The sequence below is a fragment of the Silurus meridionalis genome, chromosome 20, assembly GCF_014805685.1.
Source record: "Silurus meridionalis isolate SWU-2019-XX chromosome 20, ASM1480568v1, whole genome shotgun sequence".
NCBI classification, from domain to species: Eukaryota; Metazoa; Chordata; class Actinopteri; order Siluriformes; family Siluridae; genus Silurus; species Silurus meridionalis.
The window spans coordinates 6927829-6951859 of NC_060903.1; the positions used below are offsets into that span (position 1 = coordinate 6927829).

At 34.4% G+C, this 24031-nt stretch overlaps 1 protein-coding gene across 3 annotated transcripts; it reads right to left on the bottom strand.

Annotated features, from left to right (window-relative positions):
* Nucleotides 1-527: 527 nt before the first annotated feature.
* LOC124402680 (GRAM domain-containing protein 2B-like) lies at nt 528-23369 on the bottom strand. Of its 3 annotated transcripts, none has more exons than XM_046875829.1 (13): nt 22667-23369; nt 10151-10294; nt 9624-9684; nt 8854-8926; nt 8496-8599; nt 7890-7988; nt 7670-7741; nt 6576-6638; nt 5943-6060; nt 4744-4815; nt 4457-4556; nt 2891-2998; nt 528-2462 (listed from the first exon to the last, which is right to left on the bottom strand). In XM_046875829.1, exons 1-13 carry the CDS (start codon nt 22744-22746, stop codon nt 2447-2449), a joined length of 1110 nt encoding a protein of 369 aa, XP_046731785.1. In that variant the 5' UTR covers nt 22747-23369; the 3' UTR covers nt 528-2446. The 3 variants fall into 3 exon arrangements, with proteins under 3 accessions (XP_046731785.1, XP_046731787.1, XP_046731786.1); XM_046875831.1 differs by lacking the exon at nt 22667-23369 and adding an exon at nt 12828-13159 and having other exon boundaries at nt 530-2462; XM_046875830.1 differs by lacking the exon at nt 22667-23369 and adding an exon at nt 15820-15989 and having other exon boundaries at nt 572-2462.
* Between the last annotated feature and the right edge of the window lie 662 nt (nt 23370-24031).

The following is a 24031-nucleotide window of genomic DNA, read 5'->3' on the forward strand; positions in this document are numbered from 1 at the left end:
TTTCAATGACAATAATGTTTAACATCTGTACATTTATATATTTGCTTGCTCAGAGTAAATCCTTATACCAATAAATTGGCTAGTATTTTGCATATAAACAAAAGGAGCAAGCATGTGTCTCAAAAGCAATAAGACTAAGTGTTTCCACTTTTGTCAGACACTGTATATGATTCATATTTATTTTATGTACATTCACAAATTGAGTTTTTCTAAATGCTCAGAATATCAGAAAAAAAACTATAAGGCAGCGATGTAATGTAATGAACCAGTAGATGGCGACAAATTTATAAACTTCTTCATTGAATTATTATGGAAGGTTTGTGATGTGTAGCCAGACAGTCTGTGATATAATTACAGCACAACCAACCATTATCAGGTATTGTATTAATTATTTTAATTTTATTAACCTGTTTGGTCATTTCCTTACTAATCATAAACAAATATCTAAATAATTTTAGCTTTGACTCAGTGTGTTGTGTCGGTGTAAAGATAAGCAACGGAAAGATATACAGTGCCAATTGATTTAAACAATGTTCTGGAAAAAAATATATACTGAGGGGGTCTGTGATTTATTGTACAATGTCCCCTGGTTTTAAAATGTTTGTGGGCCTCTGGTCTAAAACATTACCTTACGTGTACATCGCAACTAAAGAGCCATTTCTTAAGAGATCATTGATGACAACTGTCACTTTAAAAAATAGATTTTTTTTAATTGAATCATTTCATTGCATAGTATTTCAAATACAATTATGTCTATATTAAAGATCAATAATTAAACCATTAGGCTAGGAAATCAAAGCACAAGCATTAAAACAAACCCACAACTATACTGAAGATCAATGTACAAGGTTTAGAAAGAAAAAAAATCCGTTGCTATAACTTTGTTATAGTGGAAAACCATGAAAAGCTGATAAAAACAACAACAACAACAACAACAACATCAAAAAACAGATCCCAGCCCAAAGTGCATTTTAAACAAATAACTGTACAATCAGATTTTTAAGTGCAAAGGGCAACATTCTGGATCAGCCCTGGTGTAGTGTATTTTTCACACCATTAAGGAATTTCTATTCAAAAAGATTAGCTTATAGATTGTAATAAGTAGATAAAAGTGAGCATAGACTGAGGGAAGTTTGTAAGCTATGTATATGCAGTAAAACAATTCTATGTCCAACACATTTCATTCAGAAAATTTTAAAAGTAAAAAAATGAGTTTATGTTTGCTACCATGCATCAAATACTTCAATTAGTTCATTAATATTTAGGTCTAAATTCCACACAAAAGACATTCAAAACAACTAAATATGACCGTTTAAAAGATCATAGGGTATAATTAAGTTGAAAGGTCTGCATTGTCCCTATTTAAAAGTATTAACATTAATGTACTACTAAAAATCAATAACTACTAAGAGTACATAAACTTTATACTTATATTTATTGCACAGAAATTGTTGTCTTTTATCTACTATCTATTATGAGCTACAGGTATGTTAGAGTCGCATTCTTTCTTCTTCTGTGCTAAATTTTTTAAATGCTAAATATTCCCCACAACATGTGGACAGTCGGTTTCAAAGATTCTATAAAACTTCAAACATTGATGTAGAAATTAACCACTATGCAGAATACCTCTGACAATCAGGTACTTTTGTTTAAAAGTTTGTGATACTCTATCAGGGTTGCCAGATCTCAGTGAAATTTCCAGCCCAACTATATTTCAAAAACTACACAAGGTGCTAAAACTAGCTCCCAAAGCTCATGTACTGAAAAAGGGAAATGCATTAATCTTCAGTGTGCGCACACTTTTCTGACCAGCAGAATCTGCAATACACCTCCGAATTGTTTTTGCATTAAAGTGTGTATTACTGCAATGTAATCATAGGCATTCATTATAGCATTATCATTAATTATATCATATTTTTCCTTTTATTTTTCCATTATTTGATCAATTCTATTTTTTTGTCTGTGTTTTAAACTGCCCACCTACAGACTTGATTTCAATCTGCATTTTAAAAAGGGACACCAATTTGGTATTAGAAAAATAACCAAAACAGAACCTGGCAACCCTGATTAGAATAATGGTTTGGTGTTATTGAATAAATGATCTAATGACTGTCAGATATATTACTTACATTTATATTTAATAGTCTCCTACGAAAAAAACTATGCACTTTTAATCATTTAACTCAACTGTACCTGAGGGTAGATACCATACTTTACAAGAGTTAATCCTCCATTTGGTTACATCCCAGGCAAATGCAATTAATTTCTTGGGACACGACTGGAACCTAAAGCTGAGCAGACCTGCTGGGAATATCGTCTGCTGTTTTCAGATTGATTCTTGATCAGTTTGCTGTGCCACTGAAGATACATTGTTGCACTGATTGTGAAGAGACAGACAAGTTTTGACTCCTCCAGGAATTTTCTGGCTCTTTGTACAGATACGGTGTTATGTTTCCTTATTCCTGAGAAAAGGAAGGGGGTTTAAATAGAGGGCACATTTTTTTCCACACATACAGACAATAGAAATGAACCGAATACGTAGTGTGAACTTCGTTGACTTCGGCAGGCATTTTGTCAGTTCTTTTTCAGTTTCAGATGATTGTATCATGAAAAGTGTACCACAATGCACAGTGTAACTGCAAGTCTGATGCTATCTCAGATAAAAGCATATGTTTCATTATTGAAATTTTCCAGCCCTTCCACTTTGTCACCCAGTCTGTTTCTGAATGCACTGTAACCTTTATTCAAGTGAACTCTCTTCCACTCTGATAAAAAATGTGTGTGTGGGTCTGTCCCTATCATATGAAAGAAGACTGCATGTCAGGTCATTGTGTTTCACGTGAATGCGTGACACGTGTGTGCCTGGGTGTGTGGTTGAACAGTTACTTACGTTTTCTGTAGACTAAACTCACTCGTGGCTCCCAATGTGGTCAGCTGTTCCTCCAAAGCTGCAATACGCAGACCGATGTAGCCGGATGACAGGAGCAGGAGCAGAGCTCTGCATACACATATTAATGCAGATCAGTAATACTACGCCTACAGAGTCTAACACTCAACATAACCTCAGTAACCAACAGGAAACCCCCTTAAGATAAATGCATTAAACGGCACAAAACAAGCAGCAATTACCATTAAACCACTGACTGATCAAAAAAGCAAGATTTGCTCAAGCTACTGCACTTATGCTAAATACTGCACTCTGAATGATAACACCTCAATACCTCCAATCTAACATCCACCTCACCCTGAAGCATGCTAGTTTTTTATTTCATTTCATGTATTTATAGAGGTATGCCACATATTCAATATTTAAGGCCTATTTCCACCAGAATCATTAATTCTAATTACAAAAGGGCCCAGTTATATTTCATAAAAACACTTTAATGATAGGCTTCACAAGAAACCTGACACAAACTGAGATCGTTCAATATTTGCATGCACCGTTTTTACTTTTGCGGAATGCAAGTTATCGATAATATTCATATGAATATTACTGAATAATAGTAAAAAAATAAAAATAAATAAAGTATTTTTTCCTTTGGTTTGTTGCTATTGTCCTGCTCGACCCTTGACAAAGCTTCAACTATCTGTTAATCCGCCACTGAACAAAACGAACTTGCCACATCAGATATGTTTATGGTATGATTCAGACACTTCCTGAACGACTGCATGGCATTTTTGCCAACTTCAATTTCGCGTCAGTGCTCCAGCTATATAGCAGGTCCCAACCCCATTCTCGTACAAGATATCAGATTAAATACACTCATGTTTGTCAGGTTCTTTCAAGGTTTCACATATAAGTTTTAGTATTTATTTGGTAAAGAATTTGCAACTGAGGAAGGAATCCATATATCCTCGCAGTTCTGTTGAATCCTGGATTCAGATTGATCAGAAGGTGTTGATTAATTTTCTGTAATAGCAGCTCTAACGATAGCAAAGTTAACATATATTAGCATATACTCAAACAAACAGTAACCAACATGTAAAAAAACACGCAAACTAATGAAAAAATGGCCTAAATAGCAAAGTTTTTTGTGAGATGTATAAACATTACTTGCCTATTTTGTCCTATTGCCTTCATGAAAAAGAAAAATGTTACTGATGTGGGAAAGAAAGCTTTTATAACTTTTCGAAGAGATAACAGGAACAAATGAACATTAACTGCAGCTTTAAATTATTTCAAATGTTTGAGCTGTCAAAAAATACATAATTTAATTGGCTAATTGCTGTTTCATAGGAGAAATAATCAGGCAGTGCTGCTTTATGATATCAATGATGTCATTTAAATACCCCTATAAATACTGCATTAGGATTGATTCTCTTTTTATTATATGAAAAGACACAAATGATAAATTTAATATCAAGAAACTACATTATAAAGCCTTGCAACCAGGACATATTGTGCCCCTTACAATATAGACTATATTACAGTATAGTACAATATAGAATAACTTACAGTATGAGATAAACAATGATGAGTTTGTTGACGTTGGTTGTGCCTCCCATAGAGAGAAGAAATCTGATCTTCTCTGTTACCATGGTCACCCAAGAGACGGCTAATTATAGAACACATGGTAAAAAAAAAAAGAAATGATCAAATTAGTGTGTGACCTAAGTATCCTGAACCAACTGAACTTGGTGTGTGTGGGTACCAATGGCTTAGTTTGTGACCTGGTGTTAAATTGTGTTTACACAGAATTTCTTTCAGAACATCTAAGCAATTGTGTGTGTTCAGCTTTTTACCTGTGTTTTCCTCTAAAGGGTGATCATCTCTCCTGGTGCCGTTCCATGATGTGGAGTTGTTTTTCTCTTCACCTATAAAAAGTAATTGTGATATTCATCAACGTATCAAAACAGTGTTGTTATTTAAGTTTTCATTTATTACGTTTTTTGCTTCAATACAAACAAACTACGAGATGTCCTGTCCGATTAGCACATGCTAGGTAGTTGGCTAGAATTGGTAGTAAACAAAACATATACACTAAAAAAAATTTGTGAATTTAAATATTTTCCTGTCAGAAATTCTGTTAGTTTGGCTTGTTGGTTAACAAGCTAGAATTATTAACATTTGTAAATAGCAAACATTTTCTTTAAAAAATCGTACAGAAAATACACTACATGGACAAATGTTTGTCTAAACCTGACCATAAGATTTATATATACTTTAATTCCCATCGGCTGTTCTAATAACCATCACTTTTCCGGGAAGATGTTTCACTAGCATTCCAATTCATGTCAAAGATGTTTAATATGGATAAGGTCAGAGCTCTATAGCAGGACACTCAAGATCCTCCATGCCAACCCATGTAAACCATATCTTCATGAAGGGGCATTGTCAGGCTGGAACAGGTTGGGGTCTCCTAGTTATGTGAAGGGAAAATGTAATGCCACTGCATCCAAAGACATTATATACAGTTGTGTGCCTTCAACATTGTGGTAACAGTTTTGGGAAGGACCACATATGACTGGAAATGTCAGGTGTCCTAATACAAGTCTAAAAAGTATTGTCTAGGGTCACCTTTTCCAATGTTCCAATTTATTGTTATTACAGTTTGTTTATGAATTCTGTTCTATTCTGTCTCTGCTAATAGAAGCAGCAGCAGCAAAAAAGCATTTAATGTCATCAGATAAACATTTCTTCCCTTTGTCACAAGAAAAGAGAGGAAAACAACAACTTTCCAGTCTTTGTTGGTGTGAAAAATTCCAGAAAATGTATTTTATAAGATAAGATCAGATGAGATAAGCTAAGATGTACCCTGCAAGGGGGGATTTAGAACACAAATACAAAAAATATAGTTTTAAGATTAAGTTAGGCCCAACCAATGAATGAATAATATTAAGTGCATTACAAATGAACTAATACTGTGAAATCTGTAAACAATAGATTGGTTTTCTTGATTAAAAATTTTTTTCAGTAAATGCAGTGTGTGGAGATATCTGACCGTTAGAAATTTTGATGGGTGATGAGAGAAGAGCATTGCCCTCTGTCCTGTCTGGTCCTGATACTGAGAACCTGTGAGGGTCTGAACTATGTTCTTCCTGACTGGAGTAACTGGAAATCTGTGAATAGAGATCTTCTCAGAACTGCACTACAATTACATCAACAACAAATCAAGTTACATATTTCTGGAAGTCTTAAGGCCATAATTCTTTAATTGCAAATCCTTGCAACAGCATTTCCTATTAACAAAGTACCAAACAGAACCTCTTTACTATTTAACATGCCTCTAAAAAAATGCAATCTCCTATGTAAATGCACTAAATGCAATAGCTGAACGATTGTATTTTTTTTTTATGTTTGTGTGACTTTGTATAGCTATTATGGTAAGCACTTTCTGCTCATTTGAAATAATAGATAACAATAAAGAAATATATACAGTAAAAAGGAAAAGATGTGTTTATATAAATGCACTTTAGACAATGTGAAATATTACAATGCAAACACGGTTTAAGCAGCATTCCAGAAACAATTCCCTGTTATTGTAATTATTGGTTAGAAAATTTATGTGATATGGCACACCATTATGAAACCATTATGAACAAATTATTTCGTTTATTTATTTTCTTATTCTCACCGTGTCGACTTCATGGCCGTTTTCTGCAGAAGACATTTGAGGGCTGCTATTAGCACTTACATGCTGTGGGGAAGAAGCAAAAAAAATGTATATATTTATATATATATATTAAACCCTCTTCTTTGTCATCGTAGCAGCTTGATGGTTAAAATGCTAAACTTCTGATCTAATGATCACAAGTTCAAATTCCAGTACCAACAAGGTGTCACTGCTGGGACCATAGCAAGGCCATTAACCCTCAACTGCTACAAGATAATTGTATGCCACTTTGAATAAAGGTATTTGCCAAATGCCATAAATGTAAACGCTCTTTCAAGTTACTACAGATTTAAATCATCATCTGCTTTAAGATTGGTGCAATTTTCTAGATCACTTTATGTCCCAATCCTTGAAATGGTTATTAAGCATTATAACTCTGTCCTAATTACTTTGTCCCTTGTTTATCTATTAACTCATGAATATAGAATGTTAATAACACATGAGACTTGAAGCATGCAATAAGGGACAATCTGCCCTATTCGTAATCGATTTTGAATTTGCAATATCATAAAAGTATCTGCCATATAGTTCACTGTAATTTAAATAAAATGTTATTATAAGCAAAGTATTGGGACACCTGACTTTTCCAGGCATAAGCGGTTAATTGTGATATGTGCTTTCCTGTGTGCAAAGTGAGCTTAATGAAGATATGGTTTACATGGGTTTGACTGGAAGATCTTGAGAGGCCTGCTAAAGAGCTCTGACCTTAACCCTACTCAACACCTTTGGGATAAATTGGAATGCTGACTGCACCCCAGGTTTCTTCACCCTACATCAGTACCTAGCTTGAATAATGCTCTTGTGGCTGAATGAGCACAAATCTCCACGAACACAATAATAAATTAAGTGGAGCATCCATCACAGAATAGTATAGGTTATTATAATAGCAAACAGTAACTATGTGTGGAATATATAAAAAAACACACACAAATCGAATGGTCAGGTGTCCACAAACTTTTGTCCATTTAGATTGTTTTTACTACCAGTTGGCCAACGCACATTTTACAATTAGATACAATACAAATAAATACTAATAATGAATAATAATGACCAACCTGTAACTTTGGACATATTGATTTCAGGACATTGAGACACGCATCTCGATTCCGCAATGAGCCAAACAAATACTAAAAAACCAAGAAAATATAATATAATATAATATAATATAATATAATATAATATAATATAATATAATATAATATAATATAATATAAAGTAAAGCCTCAGAACAGTGACAAAATTATTCTTTCTTTACAGTTGATGCAAAGCTCATACTTTTTCTCCAGTGCTGGTGATGATTGAGATTGCATTGGGTACAACCCGTGCTGTGTTCTTCTTCTTTATAATCTGGATTGTGGATGTGTGTATCTGAACCTGGACACAAATAACAAAAATACAAAAACTATGATCATTATGCAGCGATCTGAAATAGAGCTACTACATCTGGGTTTCATGAATACGTAATCCAGATCCTTAATATTTAAACACAATAGTATATATTTCATATGACATTTAAACATTGTATAATTAATTATTGATTAAGTATTTGTCATCAGGCATTGAAGTAAGAAACAGAACAATATAATGGTAAGTTTTAACAAGACAATAGGGGTTTTCTGATTTATTTAAAGAGCGAGATGCTACGCTTTTTTTTTTTACATTACATAACACAACTTATTATTATAGTGGTTATTACAATGCTGGTACTATAGATTTATTCCTAAAATAAGAAATTGCAGAATTTTTTTTTAAAAACCTGTTATTGTAGAGTGTCTGCCATACAAGTTGTGTAAGTTGCTCTAGTGGAAATCTTATCAGATATGAAGATTAGTAAGAATGCAAAATTAACCAACACCATTCAACCAGACTTTCTGTTCTTACCTTTGTCTCTTTTAGTAGAACAGAGGAATAGAAACACACATGATGCTGGGACACGTACATCTTGCCATGGTAGAGCACTTCCTTTTGAAGGGCACAGCTGAAAGCTGTAAAAGTGAAAAAAAAAAAAACTGTTAAGCCTGCATGCTTTTCAATTATGTTCAAGGCCATCACTGGATCGTACTATACATCTGATCTATTTCCTCGAAAAAAAAAAAGGGGGAACCTAAGGTGGAAAGTGCACATGGAATATTTGGCAGCACACATATATGTTATGGAATATTTTTTATATATTTTGTATAAAAAATGGTTGATCTAAGAATTGCAAGAAGAAGGTGACGTTAAACCGCAATGTACTCACCGTTGATATACTCTTCCATCTCAGAGATTTCTGGGAAATGTTTGTGGAATGTTTTCCTATGGTTCTTTAAACTCTGGGGGAAAAAATACATACACAAATACATACATTAAATTACTAATTCGGGAAAAATATCAAAACTATACATTATAAAAACATAAAATCATAGAATGATCAAATATTGTTACTAGGTATTTTATAATCAAATTAAAAGCATGTATTAAATATAGTTATTTTTTATGAATATGTATAAAATGTTCCAGTTTGTTCTAGTTGTAGTATATAGTATACTGTGTATAGTCTAGCACAGGGGTCACCAACATGGACCACATGTGTAGTCCACGGGCCTTTTCTAAAAATAGCTGTTTCCTACTTTGTTAAATCATTATTGATAATTATTATGAGGAATCATTAACATGATCAGTGTCTTCACATAGTTGAATATCATTAATTGTTAATAATAACATAGCATAAAAGGTAAATTGAACTGAAAACTGTGTGTATCAAACTGGTAGCCCTTCTCATGCAAAGTAAAGTCAATATAGACTCTATTCAAAGATAATAAATAAATGTCTGTGCTTAGAAAACCTCACCATGGAATGCTTTTTTAAAAGCAACAAGAGAGCTATACAAAATTAATTATTACCTTTTGGCCTATAGATAATTCAGCAACAATGTGGTGAAATGATCATAATAATAACACTTGCTTATGTAACGATTTTATAATCACTGATATCAGATATGTACTTCTTAAATGAAAGCAAGAAACTCACACTGCGATTAAGATGTCCATTTGTGTGCTCAGCCCCCTCCTCCTCTATTGTGCTAGTGGTTCTGTTGGACACATTTACATTTACAGTATATAAGATTGTGACTTAAGTTACAGTTCCAAAATGTTTTGTCTGGTAGAGCTATATTTTCTTTTCCGAATTGTCAAGTAAATCATGAGTTATTCTAGAATATCAGTAAAATAACTGTATGGTTGATCATTTGCAGAAGTAACACACCGATGTTTTAGGTTTAATACATGAACCAAATAAAAGAAAACAACAAACTGTCCTGTCACACTAAAGTAATACTAGCTTGATCACATTACCATGATACCAGAATGACTCACTATGTGCTATTCAATATAACTGTACTGAGTTAATTATTTGTGCAATGTGAAATTTAAAACTTTTGAACGTCATGCCAGCTGGCAGCCTTAACATATAAAAATCTGTTCATTGAGTTTTAGAAGTTCCTGCAGGCTAGCAATAATTTCACTAAAAAATAACAATAAATATGTTAATATGCTAACCGCAGGGAGACACTTCTCTGGAGGGTCTTGTTAGAGACTTCAAAATGTGCCTCCTCCAGGACACGCCCCTTCATGCTTTCAGAACTCCTCCTCATTTTACACTCTTTGGACTTTCCCAGGGTTTCTCCACAATCTGCGATGTAGCTACAGCAGGTACATGTCATAACATCAGTAATGCTTAACAACTGAACACAATGAAGTAAATACAAATTTATATTGCAGTTGTAACCTGTATCAGAACATGTTATTCAGTTAATGTAACCTTAAAATAGTGGACGAGTAATAATACAGGAATTAATAGCACATTTTTATAGACATAAAATGGACATAGTATTATATATTATACACATATAATAATATATATATTAGGGGGTTAATGGTACACAAAATTCACGGTTCGATACGTACCTCTTTAAATGCAAAACATAAAATTGCTTGATTGTTTTTTTTATCAACGCAGTTTATTATTATCAACATTTGTGATCATCAAGATTTGTAAAAAAATTTGATATTATAATCATTTATAAAAATAAAATAGAATAAAAAAATGAACGCAAAACACTTTTCTTCTATATTAATTACATTGATTAATCAATTAAATTGCCACAAATAAAACTGAATAAACAAAATAATATCAATGGAAAAAATAAAATAAATAGTTTACATGTCTTAGACCCCATTTGGGTAATACATATGTGTACATGTGTGTGTGTGTGTGTGTGTGTGTGTGTGTGTGTGTGTGTGTGTGTGTGTGTGTGTGTGTGTGTGTGTGTGTGTGCGTGTAATATTCAAGTTTCTAAAGACATGATCTACTTAACTGTCCTACTTATTTGAGCATACTTTAATAAATGTCTAATAAAGCCACAGTGACACTGCACTAAATCTAGTTCCTTTTTTCACTCAAAGTGTGATGCTAAACACACTTGCGGTCTGCCACTTAATACGTTCCTAAAAAGAACTCAAATTTTAACTATGTTCCGCAAGTAAAAAGGATTGCATTAAGCCTTGTACCTAAAGATTTTGGTACAAATACTTGTAACATTACACCCCTTATATATATATGCATTAACTCACAAAAGTGAGTAATCCACATTTCAACTGTTTTAGTATCTCTTCTCAAGGTACAATACTAAAAAAATAAAACTTGGATGTGTTTTAGAGTAGTCAATATGCAGCTTGTATATCCGTATAGATTTACTGTCTAAAAATAACTTAACATACAGACATTATTGTCAAAATAGCTGTCAACAAACGTGATTAGACCCTAAGTGATAAAAGATGTACGTCTTGTAAACACACTTCCTATTCCTCATGTTCATGCTTTTGTTTGCTTGATATGACCATACAAATTTATGTATCTTCTATTAGAGCAATTCAAATTGGTTGAGTACAATTCCCTTATACTGACCACTGGATATTCAACATAGCACCTCATGGCAAAGACTCATATACATACATACATACATACATATATATATATGCTAATAATAAGTGCCATGATGAAGAGATAATCATTGGTATTTACTTCACGAGTCATAACGTTATAATATTATATTATGCCTGGTCTGTGTATAAATTAATTAATACATTAAAGGCCTTAACTTCTCAAAGAATTATATACAAAATACTTATAGAATTTACAGACAAATAACAGCAAAAACTTCAAATTTCTTGTCATTTGTTTACAAAAGAATATTTTCTGCTCACAAAGTGATTATATAAAAAAATATTGATTCATAAATCTGTAAATACACTATATATATATATATATATATATATATATATATATATATATATATATATATATATATATATATATATAATTATTATAATTTTTTTTCTTCTTCTTTTAATGTCAGCATTATAAATGCATGGTAAAGATGTGATGTTTTCTTAATTAGAACAGTTTAAATGAATTGAATTATTAGCATATTGATTCATTAACTTTTAATAGTGAAATAAGCGTGGCCAAATTGAACATGACGTTTTTTAACTGTTTAAAAATAGAGGCTGTAGAAACCAAATACTTTGTGGTAATTTGAATCTTTGTTTCAAGAAACACTGTGACTCAAGGAACTGGTTATCAGCTCAGCAGTTTTCTGACAGTAAACTGAATACTAAAGTGAAAAGTGATACGTTGTAGAAATCTTTATCTCATAAACACAAAGCCCCAGCGGTCCAGTGTTATAATCAATGAGCTAGTTTCATGTAGTCATATTCAAAAGTTTGATATTAATCAAATTTACAGTTTAAAAGATTCATGTCACAGCAGGTTTTCATAATACTTTAGTTTTTTTTACCTAATATACAATGTAAAAGCATTTGCTAGGGGCATTATCAGATTTTTAAGCACAGTCCTCAAACCAGAATAACTTCAAGCCGTTGAAAACACTGGTGAACCTTAAACTATTTTAACCCTTGAAGTACCTTAAGTGTGGTTAATATTAACAGATTATATTTTATGACCTGATTTTCTGGCAGTGTCACACGTTACACGTTATCATTACATAACATTTAAACATTTTTTTTAACAGCTCCCATATAGATTATCATATAAATTATTTCAAAATTAAAATGATCTAAATGTTATCAATATATATATTGATAGCAAGAAAGAGAGAGAGAGAGAGAGAGAGAGAGAGAGAGAGAGAGAGAGAGAGAGAGAGAGAAAGATTACCGTCCAGAATCTTCAGGCTCCATTTATTAAAACAGACAGCAGTCCTCACACTGATCGTAAGCAATTAATGAAACTTGACTCAAAGCTAAAGGAGTGCATTGCAACACACGTGCACACCTCATGAATGCTTTATCAACTTGACATCATTCACCTCCCAAAGTAGTATGGGGACAAATTGCTCTCAATACAACATAAGCCGTGCTTTCAACTTGAACGGATCTTGCATTCCTACACTTGTGAGAAGCTGAAAAACCTGTTTCCTTCTATCATTTTCTTGTCCTGGGTAAAACCGGACCAAATAGACAATACAAAAAAATGAAGGAGGGGCAACGTCCATAGACTGCTGTCACTTTCAGTTTTTAAATGTGTCATATTAATGTAGCATCACCATTTCATAAACAGGTAAATGAGCATTACTTACCACATTTCTGAATATATACACTATATGAACACAGAACTAGGACACCTGACATTTCCAGTTCTTCCCAAAACTGTTACCACAAATTTGGTGGCATTTGTATAGGATGTCTTTGGATGCAGTGATATTACATTTTCCCTTCATTTGAACCAGGAGACCAAACCTGTCCAACATGACAATGTGCACAAAGCAAGCTCAATGAAGATATGCTTTACATTGGTCGCGGTAGAAGATCTTGAGTGGCCTGCTATAGAGCTCTGACCTCAACCCTATTGAAAACCTTTAGGATGAATTAGAATGCTGAGGGTACTCAAGGAATCCTCACTCTACCTCAGTACCTTTCTTTGTTAATGCCCTTGTGGTTGAACACTTAGTGAGTGGAGGTTATTATAACAGCTAATGGGGACTAAAAAATCAGGGAAAGCACATGCAAATTTAAAGTAACAAACATTTGTCCATTTTTAGTATGTCAGACATGAAAATCTCCTGCATAATCTCCATTCAGCTTTATATTGTAGAGTATTTATATAAAGGATCAAATGGATTTTATTAATATCTTTTTTATTATTTGTAAACCATTAGACATAACTACAGACATTTATTTTTTGGTGCATACCGTAATTTCTGGACTATAAAGCGCACCCATATATAAGCCGCACTAATGTGCACTACACTAATGTACTTTACACAGTCTTTAACGAAAGATACGTTACACACAGTGTAACGGGTGAAATATTTTGCGCTTCCTTTAGGAACATAGCGGTATTTTGGGAATAGCCTGGCGCCGCATTTTTCCAGTATTACTGCGTGTGTTCAAGACGAGGATTATGTCCTTATTATTTTCTGATGCTGATTTCTAAGTTTCTTTGACTAACCCTTAACGCTGTTGCCAAGAAAAATTAAAAAGCACGAGTTTTGGAAACCTGTTTGTGCTTATATGATTTCTGTTGCAACTGGAGTTAGTGAGCTCTCCCTTCACCCTGACTCAATGCGTTACAACAGCTTCTAAACAGTAGCCGACCAAGAAAGTCATTGTTCACTGTCTTTCTCCTTCCTTTCACAACTATTTTTCTCAGGAGTTTACCTTTTGACATTGTCGTGCATTTAAAAATCACCCGGTGAAAGCTTTTCTCCCGAAGCCGTGCAGCTCAGAACACAGGTGAAGTGTGTTTTTTTCGTTTCCGTTCGGAAATTTCATTGGTCTAATGTTATGGGGTTCAGTTTTTTGGCTTGAAGTTTGTGAAACTGGAAAAAATGTATAAATTAGCCGCTTGGTTGTTTAAGCCACGGGGTTCAAAACGTAGGAAAAAAGTAGCGGCTTATAGTCTGAAAAATACGGTACATACTACATATTCTTTTAAATTCAGACCTCCCATTTCACAACAAAACCATTTACATTTACAACCAATTCATATTAACCAGCACCTCTTTTTATAATACATATAATAATTGTGGCTTAAGGCCACCTGTATTATATGTTATATTAAAAATGACACCAAACCCCAGCCACTCTAACAAGAACATCTATATGCTTATTCATTCAATTATCCAATTCACTTAATTATGTATCAGCAGCATAACTCTAAAAATTAAATCCTGCAGATACAGGACAAGCGTTTCAGTTACTTTTCATTACAAATAGAAAAAATTTAGACCAATGACAGAGCTGCAGGTGGAAATTCCTTGTCAGCATGGTATAGTAATTCAGTCTGTAGTAATTTGAACACAAACCATGATTGTAAACATGATGGTATTTTCTGCTGGACCTGTGTAGGGCAAGTCAATTAAGAAAATAATGCATACCACTAAAAATAGAATTATCACAAATGTGACCTTTCGGAATGTAAAAAAATGCAATATCTTTGTTACTGTATAAATGCAAATTTCAATGCTGCAGTGGGACTGAGCTAAATTATTTTGCAATTCATTCATGCTAGCAAGCATCTTAGATTAGAACTAAACAAAACTAAATGAATGATACTGGATTCTGGGTCAAAGAGGCACTAAGTTCTGTGTGATCTCAGGCAGATGTGTTGTTCACTTGTTAATCATTCTTGAAATTAATATTTATTTAATTACTTTTCCTATATATACTTACATTTTAGTGAAGATTTCAATCTTTCACCAGACTATGTTGTATTTAGATGAGTAATTGCATATAAATGTAAGTTTAAGTTATCTTCATTAACATTTTTGGATAGTAAATCAAAATGTATTATAAATATATTACATTTTAAACAATTAATACAAAATGACACTAAATACCTACAACTGCACACCAAATATGCATCATGGTTGATTGCTGGTTGAATGTATATCTGAATACATGTTTAATATCTCATATTTATGATTATTATGATTATATTATGAATATTCTAAGCATCATGAATGTGTATAACGCAAGATGCTGAGAAAAAAATATATTAAATATAAATAACATAACGTTGAAATGTAGTCTATACAATATTTGTCATTTAAAATATAATTTACAAAATGAAAATAACATTAGTATTATAATGCCATCCCAACCACCATATTTAAATATTTTGATCAATATCAATATGGGCAACTCACCCCAAACTGTCCAGTGAATATTTCCTGCACATTTCTTTATTACTATCCATGTTGCAAACACAAATGAACTTAATGAGAGTTCAGCTTCACTCACTACACACCTTCTATCTACACACTGACTTAATTCTAGTGAAAAACTGCTTTCTGCACCACACACTACACAGCTGATAGTAACTATAGCCATGAGCCATGCAAACTCCACCTCTATATGCTCTATCAACCCCACCCACACTGACCAACCCACTCTCCCTTTTACAACAGTTGCCATGGATGCATAGGATCCATTTGTTCCACCCAGTACAGTGAGTTTGAATGGGGTTGTCTTGATGAAGCATGGTTCCTGCACCACAACTCCATGCACATTATGCAAAGTTATGAGGAAACAGGTGATGAGGAGTCATGGGTTTGGCCACAACACCTTCTGCTCTAAAGCTCAGATATACATCAGCAGGCGATTGCAATCAGTAGCCTTACTGGAATTCTTAAGGTTGTTGTGAACGAGAAAATGTAGGTGAAAGTGTGCAAAGTATATACTATGAGAAAGACACAGTAACACGATACACTACAATAATACATGCCATTTTGTAAAATGTACTAAAATGTTTTACTAGTAATAAATCTTAGAAGTTATAAGAAAAACAACTGCCTACAAGAGAGCGTATTACTGAGAACACATCTCTTATCTGTACAAGAACAAGGTGATCTAAGTGAACATGCATTCTAACTATTACTAAGCATGAACCATGGTTAGAACTTTCATAATGACATGACAAACCAGCACAGACTCAACCTGCCTCAAATTATATTCCATGAATAATGACTATAGTGGAATACAGTACATTAGGAAGCTTTTTACCCCCCACCCATACTCCTAGGAGGCCTCTGTACTTTTCTTGCTTTTTTACTTCTTGCAATCCAGCTTCGATATATGTGTAGATTTGACATGGATCTTATTTTTGGGAAGGTTTCTGCTGTATACATTCAATGAACTTTGTGATTGTGTTTTTTTAATTGATGTGATTGCTTCAATTACAGGCCAATTATTTACCTTAATGGTTGAAGATACCTAATATTAATCAGCATGAAGCAATTAGGTTCACTATGTTCTTTAATTGGGTATATGTTAACATTTTTTATCCTGAAAATGCAAGGTTAGCATACGTTTGAGGTGGTAGCTCAGATGTTAAGGCGTTGGACTTCTGATTGGAAAGTTCAGATCCCAGCCATACCAAGCTGCCACTGCTGGGCCCTTGAACAAGACCTTCAATTGCTCAGTTGCATCCAAGCAATTATTGTAAGTTGCTCTGGACATAGGCATCTGCCAAATGTTGTAAATGAAAGGAAGCTTTAAACTCAAGTTAGTAAAGTTTACTAACTTTTCAGATCTGATTTTTTTCCTAAGCTTTTGTTAATACTTACTTTTAATGGTGTACTCATGTACATAATTGTGTGTATTGTATGTCTGAAAGAGATAGAAATGAATAACATCTGTCTGTAATGAAACAGTCTGTCAGGTCACTAGACATCATCTCATTATCTTTTAAGAGTTTTGAGATTTAAGTGGAAAACAAGATGTATTTAATTAGCTAAATTACTCTTAAAGAATAACCGACTGACAACTCATAGCAAGAATATTAGTTTTTTTTATATAAAAAAGTATTGGAATTTTATCGAATATTTTTGTTGAATGATACAAACAGTGACTAAATACCAGCACTGTGGAATACTGCATTAGATGTTTTTGCACTAATTTGCTTTAAATAATTTTTTTATCCCACATTGAAATACTCATGTAAAGTCTATAGGAACACTTTTATAGAATGATACTTGTATACCGCAATTATTTACAAAAAAATCAATGTCAAAATCACCAGTAAAAAAATTAAAAAATCATTCACAATATTTCCACTTAAACCTTCTGACACACTTTAGCATAACACTCTTTAAATTAAGCAGGCCTCTCAATAAAGTTTAACAGAATGCAAATCTAAACGACTTTATGTTTGCATGCTATTAAAAACCTGTGGTGTGATTAAAGAGGGCAGTCTAAATATGCAAATGTAAGAATGTAAAGCACATAAAATGTGTACATGGAAGAGCATTGAAGATCCTTGTACGTATAATATTTAACCTTTTGCAATACAGTGATATTAGTTGCTGCAAGCTGCAGCTTCACCAAATTTTAATTACATGGCTGTAAATAATTTTGGGGAAATTAATCTCTGGTAAAAAGTGTTCGGTGTAAAAAATAAAGTCAAATGAAACAATAATATCGGTGTTGCCTGTATATCAGGTGTACAACACAATAAAAAGGCTTGGCAAAGGTAAATAAGCACCACAGGTGCGATGGCTGATCCCTTTGGTGCCACAAACAGCATTAAGTATGTCTGAGAAAGAACACACCTGACACCCATCCACCCACACACCCACACCAACACAAACACATACACACACACACACACACACACACACACACACTCAGAACACGAATGAACTTAATGAGAGTTCAACTTCACTCACTTCACAGCTTCTATCTACACACTGACTCAATCCTTATGAAAAACTTTGCTTTCTGCAGCACACACGGCTGATAGTAACTATAGCCATGAGCCATGCAAACCCCACCTCTATATGTCTATATGATCTATTAACCCCACCCACACTGATCAACCCACTCTCCCTTTTGTAACAGTTGCCATGGATGCATAGGATCTATAAAGAAAGAACACACCTGACACACACACACACACACACACACACACACACACACACACACACACACACACACACACTCAGAGTAACCAACACTAAAGCACTTGGGGTTTACATGTGTAGCACTTCAGTGATTTCCAATAAACAAGGTAAAAGTCTGTGTTCTAGCACAGCAGTGCTAAATGTTCCTTCACTTTTCCTATATATAAAAAGAGAGTGTAAGTAAACAAAAGAAAATGATCAAAAATGGTAAAAAAAAAAAAAAGAAAAGAAAGTGAAATAAGCATGTGTAAATGTTAACAGAAGTAACAAAGCTTCCAGAAGCTTCCTATACTGTTGTGTTACAGCTTGCACCATCCATAGCGCATATGTTTTCATGAGGCCCCGGGGCTGTCTGACAGCTTCTGTCACAAGAGACATTATCAGTGTTGAAGGCCAGCTCAGCAGCCAGATTATAGGAAGAAAAATACAGTTTATCTTTGTTTTTGAAAAGGCAAATGTGTTGACTATTTACATTAATTTAACCGCAATGCGATTAAGGAATTAAGGAAAAGGTTCTAAATGACAGAATGGAGTTTAAACATATGGGGACATGCTGTTATAGAAATACGATCCACAAAGATTGATTATTTCGCTATAAGTGGACAAGAACACTTAGGTGTACTCCCTAAGGCTCTGCGTTACTGATCAGAAGTTTGGGGATTCAAGCCTCGGTAATGCTAAGCTGCCACTCTTAGGGCCCTTGGGTAAGTATAATGACCCTGCCCTCTGAGACCAGATTCCTAACATTGCTGGGATATGCAAAGAAAAACTTTCACAGTGCTGTAAAGTACATGTGACAAGTATTAAGCACCTTTGTTCTTTTCCTTTTTTTATTACATAAATTCTTTTGCTTTTTACAGGGTAGTGGCGGTTCAGCGGTTCTGGGTTTCAAGGCCTAACCTCTGATACACCATGACCAACCGCTCTGACCCCATGTTTCCTGACAAGCTGGTATATGCAGAAATGACAATTTCCTTTTGGGATTGATAAAGTACTCTAAAAATCAATAACTCATGTTATCACTTACATTATAGCAGCTATATAGATGTTGAAGAGAATAGAAATGCAGCTTATCATGTTGCAACTGCATTTGTCAGAATCTGAAATCTGAACAACTGTTACAGTGCCAACACCAGAAACCTTTTCCACATTTTTTAAATTAACATGTTCTTATATAATAATAATTCATTATATTTTCCAAACCCTCACTTCATATTTTCATCATTAGGCATTCCAGTGTCCATGATGAGCTGTTACAATAAAAAATAAATGTATTGGAACAAGCAGAATTATAAAAATATGTAATCTGCCTTGCAACTTGAACAACTGCCAGAGCTCATCTTATAGCAAAGTAATTAGTTCCAGTCCACTAATTTGATTACAGAGGCGGCATTCAAAAAGTACTGAAAATATTTTACAAATATCGCAAAGTGACATGGATTGTGCCACTTGTCTGTGTTTGCTACATAAATTTCCAATTCTAGCAATAGATTGTTACACTAAAACTGTTAAATAAACTATATGAATCAGTCCGTGCTTTGCATGGCACAGCTGTTCTGTCCAGCTGCGACCTTTTTTGGGAACTACACTATTGACAAAGGTTTGAGGACAACTGACCATTAGATTCTTATGTGTTTTTAAAAAAACATTCCCCATTTTTTCCCCATTTGATGTTATAATAACCTCCACTTTTCTGTAGAAATGTTCCTCTAGATTTTGGATTATGCTTGTGAAGATTTGTGCTCATTCAGCCAAAATGGTATTAGTCAAGTCAGCTACTGATGTAGGGTGAGCAAGACTGGGGTGCACTCAGCATTCCAGTTTATCTCAAAGGTGTTTAATAGGGTTGAGTTCAGAGCTCTATAGTAAGATCTTCAGCTACAACCCATGCAAACATAAATGCATAGAGCTTGCTTTGTGTGCAGGGGCACTGTCATGCTGGCACAGGTTTGGGTCTCCAAGTGAAGGGAAAATGTAATGCTGCCACATCCATAGACTATTGTGTGCCGCCAACCTTGCGGTAAAAGTTTGGGAAGAAGCACATATGACTGAAAAAGTCAGGTGTCTCAATACTTTTGTCCAAATAGTCTACAGTATATTGTGTCTGACAACTCAGCTGTTCAATATACATTTCTTGTGTATAGAACTGCTGTGTAAATGCAGTGTGACTTTCAGAAGCATGCTGTTGTACTAAATATATTCTATATTGTACTAATATATTAGTCATGAGAACCTACAGCCCCATACCTGCAGCCCCGTACCCACAGCCGAATCACAGATGTATAGATGTTTAAAAAAACAGCAAATTCTGGCAGATGAAATTTGTAAATTCAGCAAACCTATAGCATAATTAGCCATTTAAACTTTAAAATGAAAGAACACACTTTTAAACTCATTTCGACTGTATGACCTTTTCCTTTCTTGGATATGAAACAGAGCGCACACATTATATCTTTTACGTCGGTTGTCTAAGCAAAACCGCAATCATGGGAGATGATCAGAAAACGCAGAGAAACATGTGATAAAAAAAGACATGATAACACTAGAGCTAGAGGTACCAAAACCAACCAGAACAATCCAGCAAACTCTAGATATTTCAGCCCTGTCTAGTGTCAGGGTAGCTAAACATAACAGATTGTTTAATGATTACAAGCTTGTTGTCTTCCATATATATTGTATTTTCATGAATTAACAAAATGGAAAGTCACTGAACAGTAGAGAAATTCAAATCAAATCAATATTTGGTGTTCAATTCTTTCTTTCGCACACTTTGTACACTTGCACAAAGTCAGGGATTTTGTAGGATCAGAGTCAGGTGTATGATTAACCTGCTACCAAGCAGGTGCTAATAATCATCAATTTCATGTGTAGGTTGAAATCAATTAATGTCAGTCATTAGGTGATGTGTAGGATCTTAAACCTGGGTGAGGAAGAACCAAACTCTGCTACTAAGGTGAGGTTGTGGAAGTCTTTTTCATGTCCCTGATCATACACCATCGCAAGCCTGAGCTCAAAAACTTCATACATCTGACATGAAAAGAATGCTCAACAAAACTATGGTGCAGAAAAAAAGTTGCAGGAGGTGTTTTGGACAGATGTGTAAAATTTTTTAATTTGGCTGTAGCAAAAAAACAAGGTGATGTTGGAGAGTGGTACAATAATAAATTAACAAACTGAACAGTGAAGCATGGTGGAGGTTTCCTTGCAAGTTTGGGGTGGCATTTTGCAAATAGAGATGGAGATTTGGCCAGGATTAATGGCCTTAATTCTGACTAGAATTCAGACATGAAGGCATCTGCCATTAATGCTGAGATCATCAGGAAGGCATCTGATTGGCCCCAAATTAATTCTGCTGCAGGACAACAACTCCAAACAAACAGCCAATGTCCTTAAGTGTAGAGAAGAACAAGGATTCCTGAAAGTTATATTTCTGCAGTCCTGGGTGTACTTGGCCCCCCACAGAGCCCTGATCCCCAAATCATCAAATCTGTCTAGGATTACACGAAGAGACAGAAATATTTGAGACAGCCTACAACCAAATAAGATCTGTGTTAGGAACAACCTACCTGCCAAGTTCCTTCAAAAACTGTGTGAAAATATTACCTAGAAGTGATTTTTGCATGCAAAGTGTGGTCACCCCAAATATTGATTAGATTTGGATTTTTATTCTGTTTATTTACTTTCTATTATTTTAACACTTTTATTTTTCAAAGCATTCTTACTTTACAGCATTTTTGTATGCCTAAAACTTTTACACAGTGCTGTTTATAAAAACAAGTGACAACAAATTGTCAGAAATACAGTGCCAGTACAATGCCAAGATGAATATTCAACACACTGAAAAGCCTTGTATCGTTTCTTTGCATTGCTCATCAACAAAGTACTTAGGAAAATACACCAAAACATTTTGTAATTTTACATTTAATTGTACGAACTTGCTTTAGTTCCCTTCATTCCTCATTTCCCACAATCTATACATTATGCATTTAATTTATATTTTTTCTACCTGCACATTTTTTCGAATAAGTAACCACCACTTACTAGTGTCTTAAAAAATATTAACCATACTCTTTAGCATTGAACACGAACACACCTCAGGGCTCTGTCAGGATGCGTGTTGTCCTCGCTTTGCTCTGAATGCCATAGCTTCCACTTGCTAAGCTTCTTTTCCATCTCAGTGACCTCTAAAGCAACAGCTGAAAGATTTAGACTCACAATCCTCTCAACCCTCTCAACACAAACAAGCAGTTATTATTTTTAAACAGTTACATTTCTTAAAAAAAAAATCATATATGTATCAGACAGGAGCATTTACCTATGGCTAAAGGTGTGAGTAGGATAAACCTAGTCCTCGTTTATACATGGGTAGGATTAGGTTACCCCTGGTTTCCTGGACACAGGCCATGTACACAGTAATAAGATACAGTACAAGCAGAATGAGACCTTTCAACAAAAGGAAAAAAAAAACACACAATGGATGTAGGATGGTTGTGAATAGAAGAATGGGGAAAACAGAGACCTGGACAGCATCCAGATGGTTAAAGATGGCCGAGCTATATTTAAGGCTAAAATAAATGAAGCCTCAGTAATTATGTTTAACAAACAAGTAAATCATCCTCATGCAAGTTATGGTCAGAAGATCCATCACAGGTTTGTGATTCACCATGCTCATGAACATTGCGGTACATATTGTATTGCTGTTTTAATTATATCGCCATCTAGTGGAGACTTCAGCAATACATATGAAGAGTGTGTATTGTGGATGTTGGAATACCATCATCTGCATTAGTATGCATTACTGTACCAAATTTTTCTATCTATCCGTCCGTCCGTCCGTCCAGCCCGCCCGCCCGCCCGTCCGTCCGTCCGTCCGTCCGTCCGTCCGTCCGTCCGTCCGTCCGTCCGTCTGTCTGTCTATCTATCTATCTATCTATCCATCCATCCATCCATCCATCCATCCATCCATCCTTATAAGTCCTTTGTAGTGTTGCTGTCAATGTCAGTAAAGTTTAGTGATTCAAGCCTAAAGCCAAGCCATGACACTACCTCCAACAAGATGATATTTTTGGTTTTGGTCACAACTCTCATAAAAATCCTGCCATCAAATGCTATTGTTTTTCTTGGGAAACGTTCATTGTCTGGTGGTTAGAACATTAGTAATTGATTTTTTTTCCAGGACAGTTCTTATAATTGTGCTGGCTATGCCAAATGCAATTGCTCTAATAGATTTTCCTGCTTTTTTTCAGTGTCAGAATGGTTTTCTCCCATAGACTTTTTTTTAGAAAGGTTTTTCTTCCTAACAGCAAATACAGTGTGCAAATTAATTACCCCATTAACAATAGGAGGATAATTAATTAACAATTCTATTAATTGGTCAAACCATTAATAGGGCACACCCAGGCAACAAGAAACAAATATCAGCCTCATATTTTTCATCACTTAAATGAATGCTGAGTTG

Bases quoted from the DNA above. Each gene is read 5' to 3' on its own strand.
- LOC124402680 (XM_046875829.1), bottom strand. From the start codon at position 22,746: ATGGAAAAGAAGCTTAGCAAGTGGAAGCTATGGCATTCAGAGCAAAGC. The intron at 10,295-22,666 runs GTGTGTTCGTGT...TACCTGCTGTAG, and splicing joins CATCCTGACAGAGCCCTGAG to CTACATCGCAGATTGTGGAG. The intron at 8,600-8,853 runs GTGAGTACATTG...TCACTTTTACAG, and splicing joins GATGGAAGAGTATATCAACG to CTTTCAGCTGTGCCCTTCAA.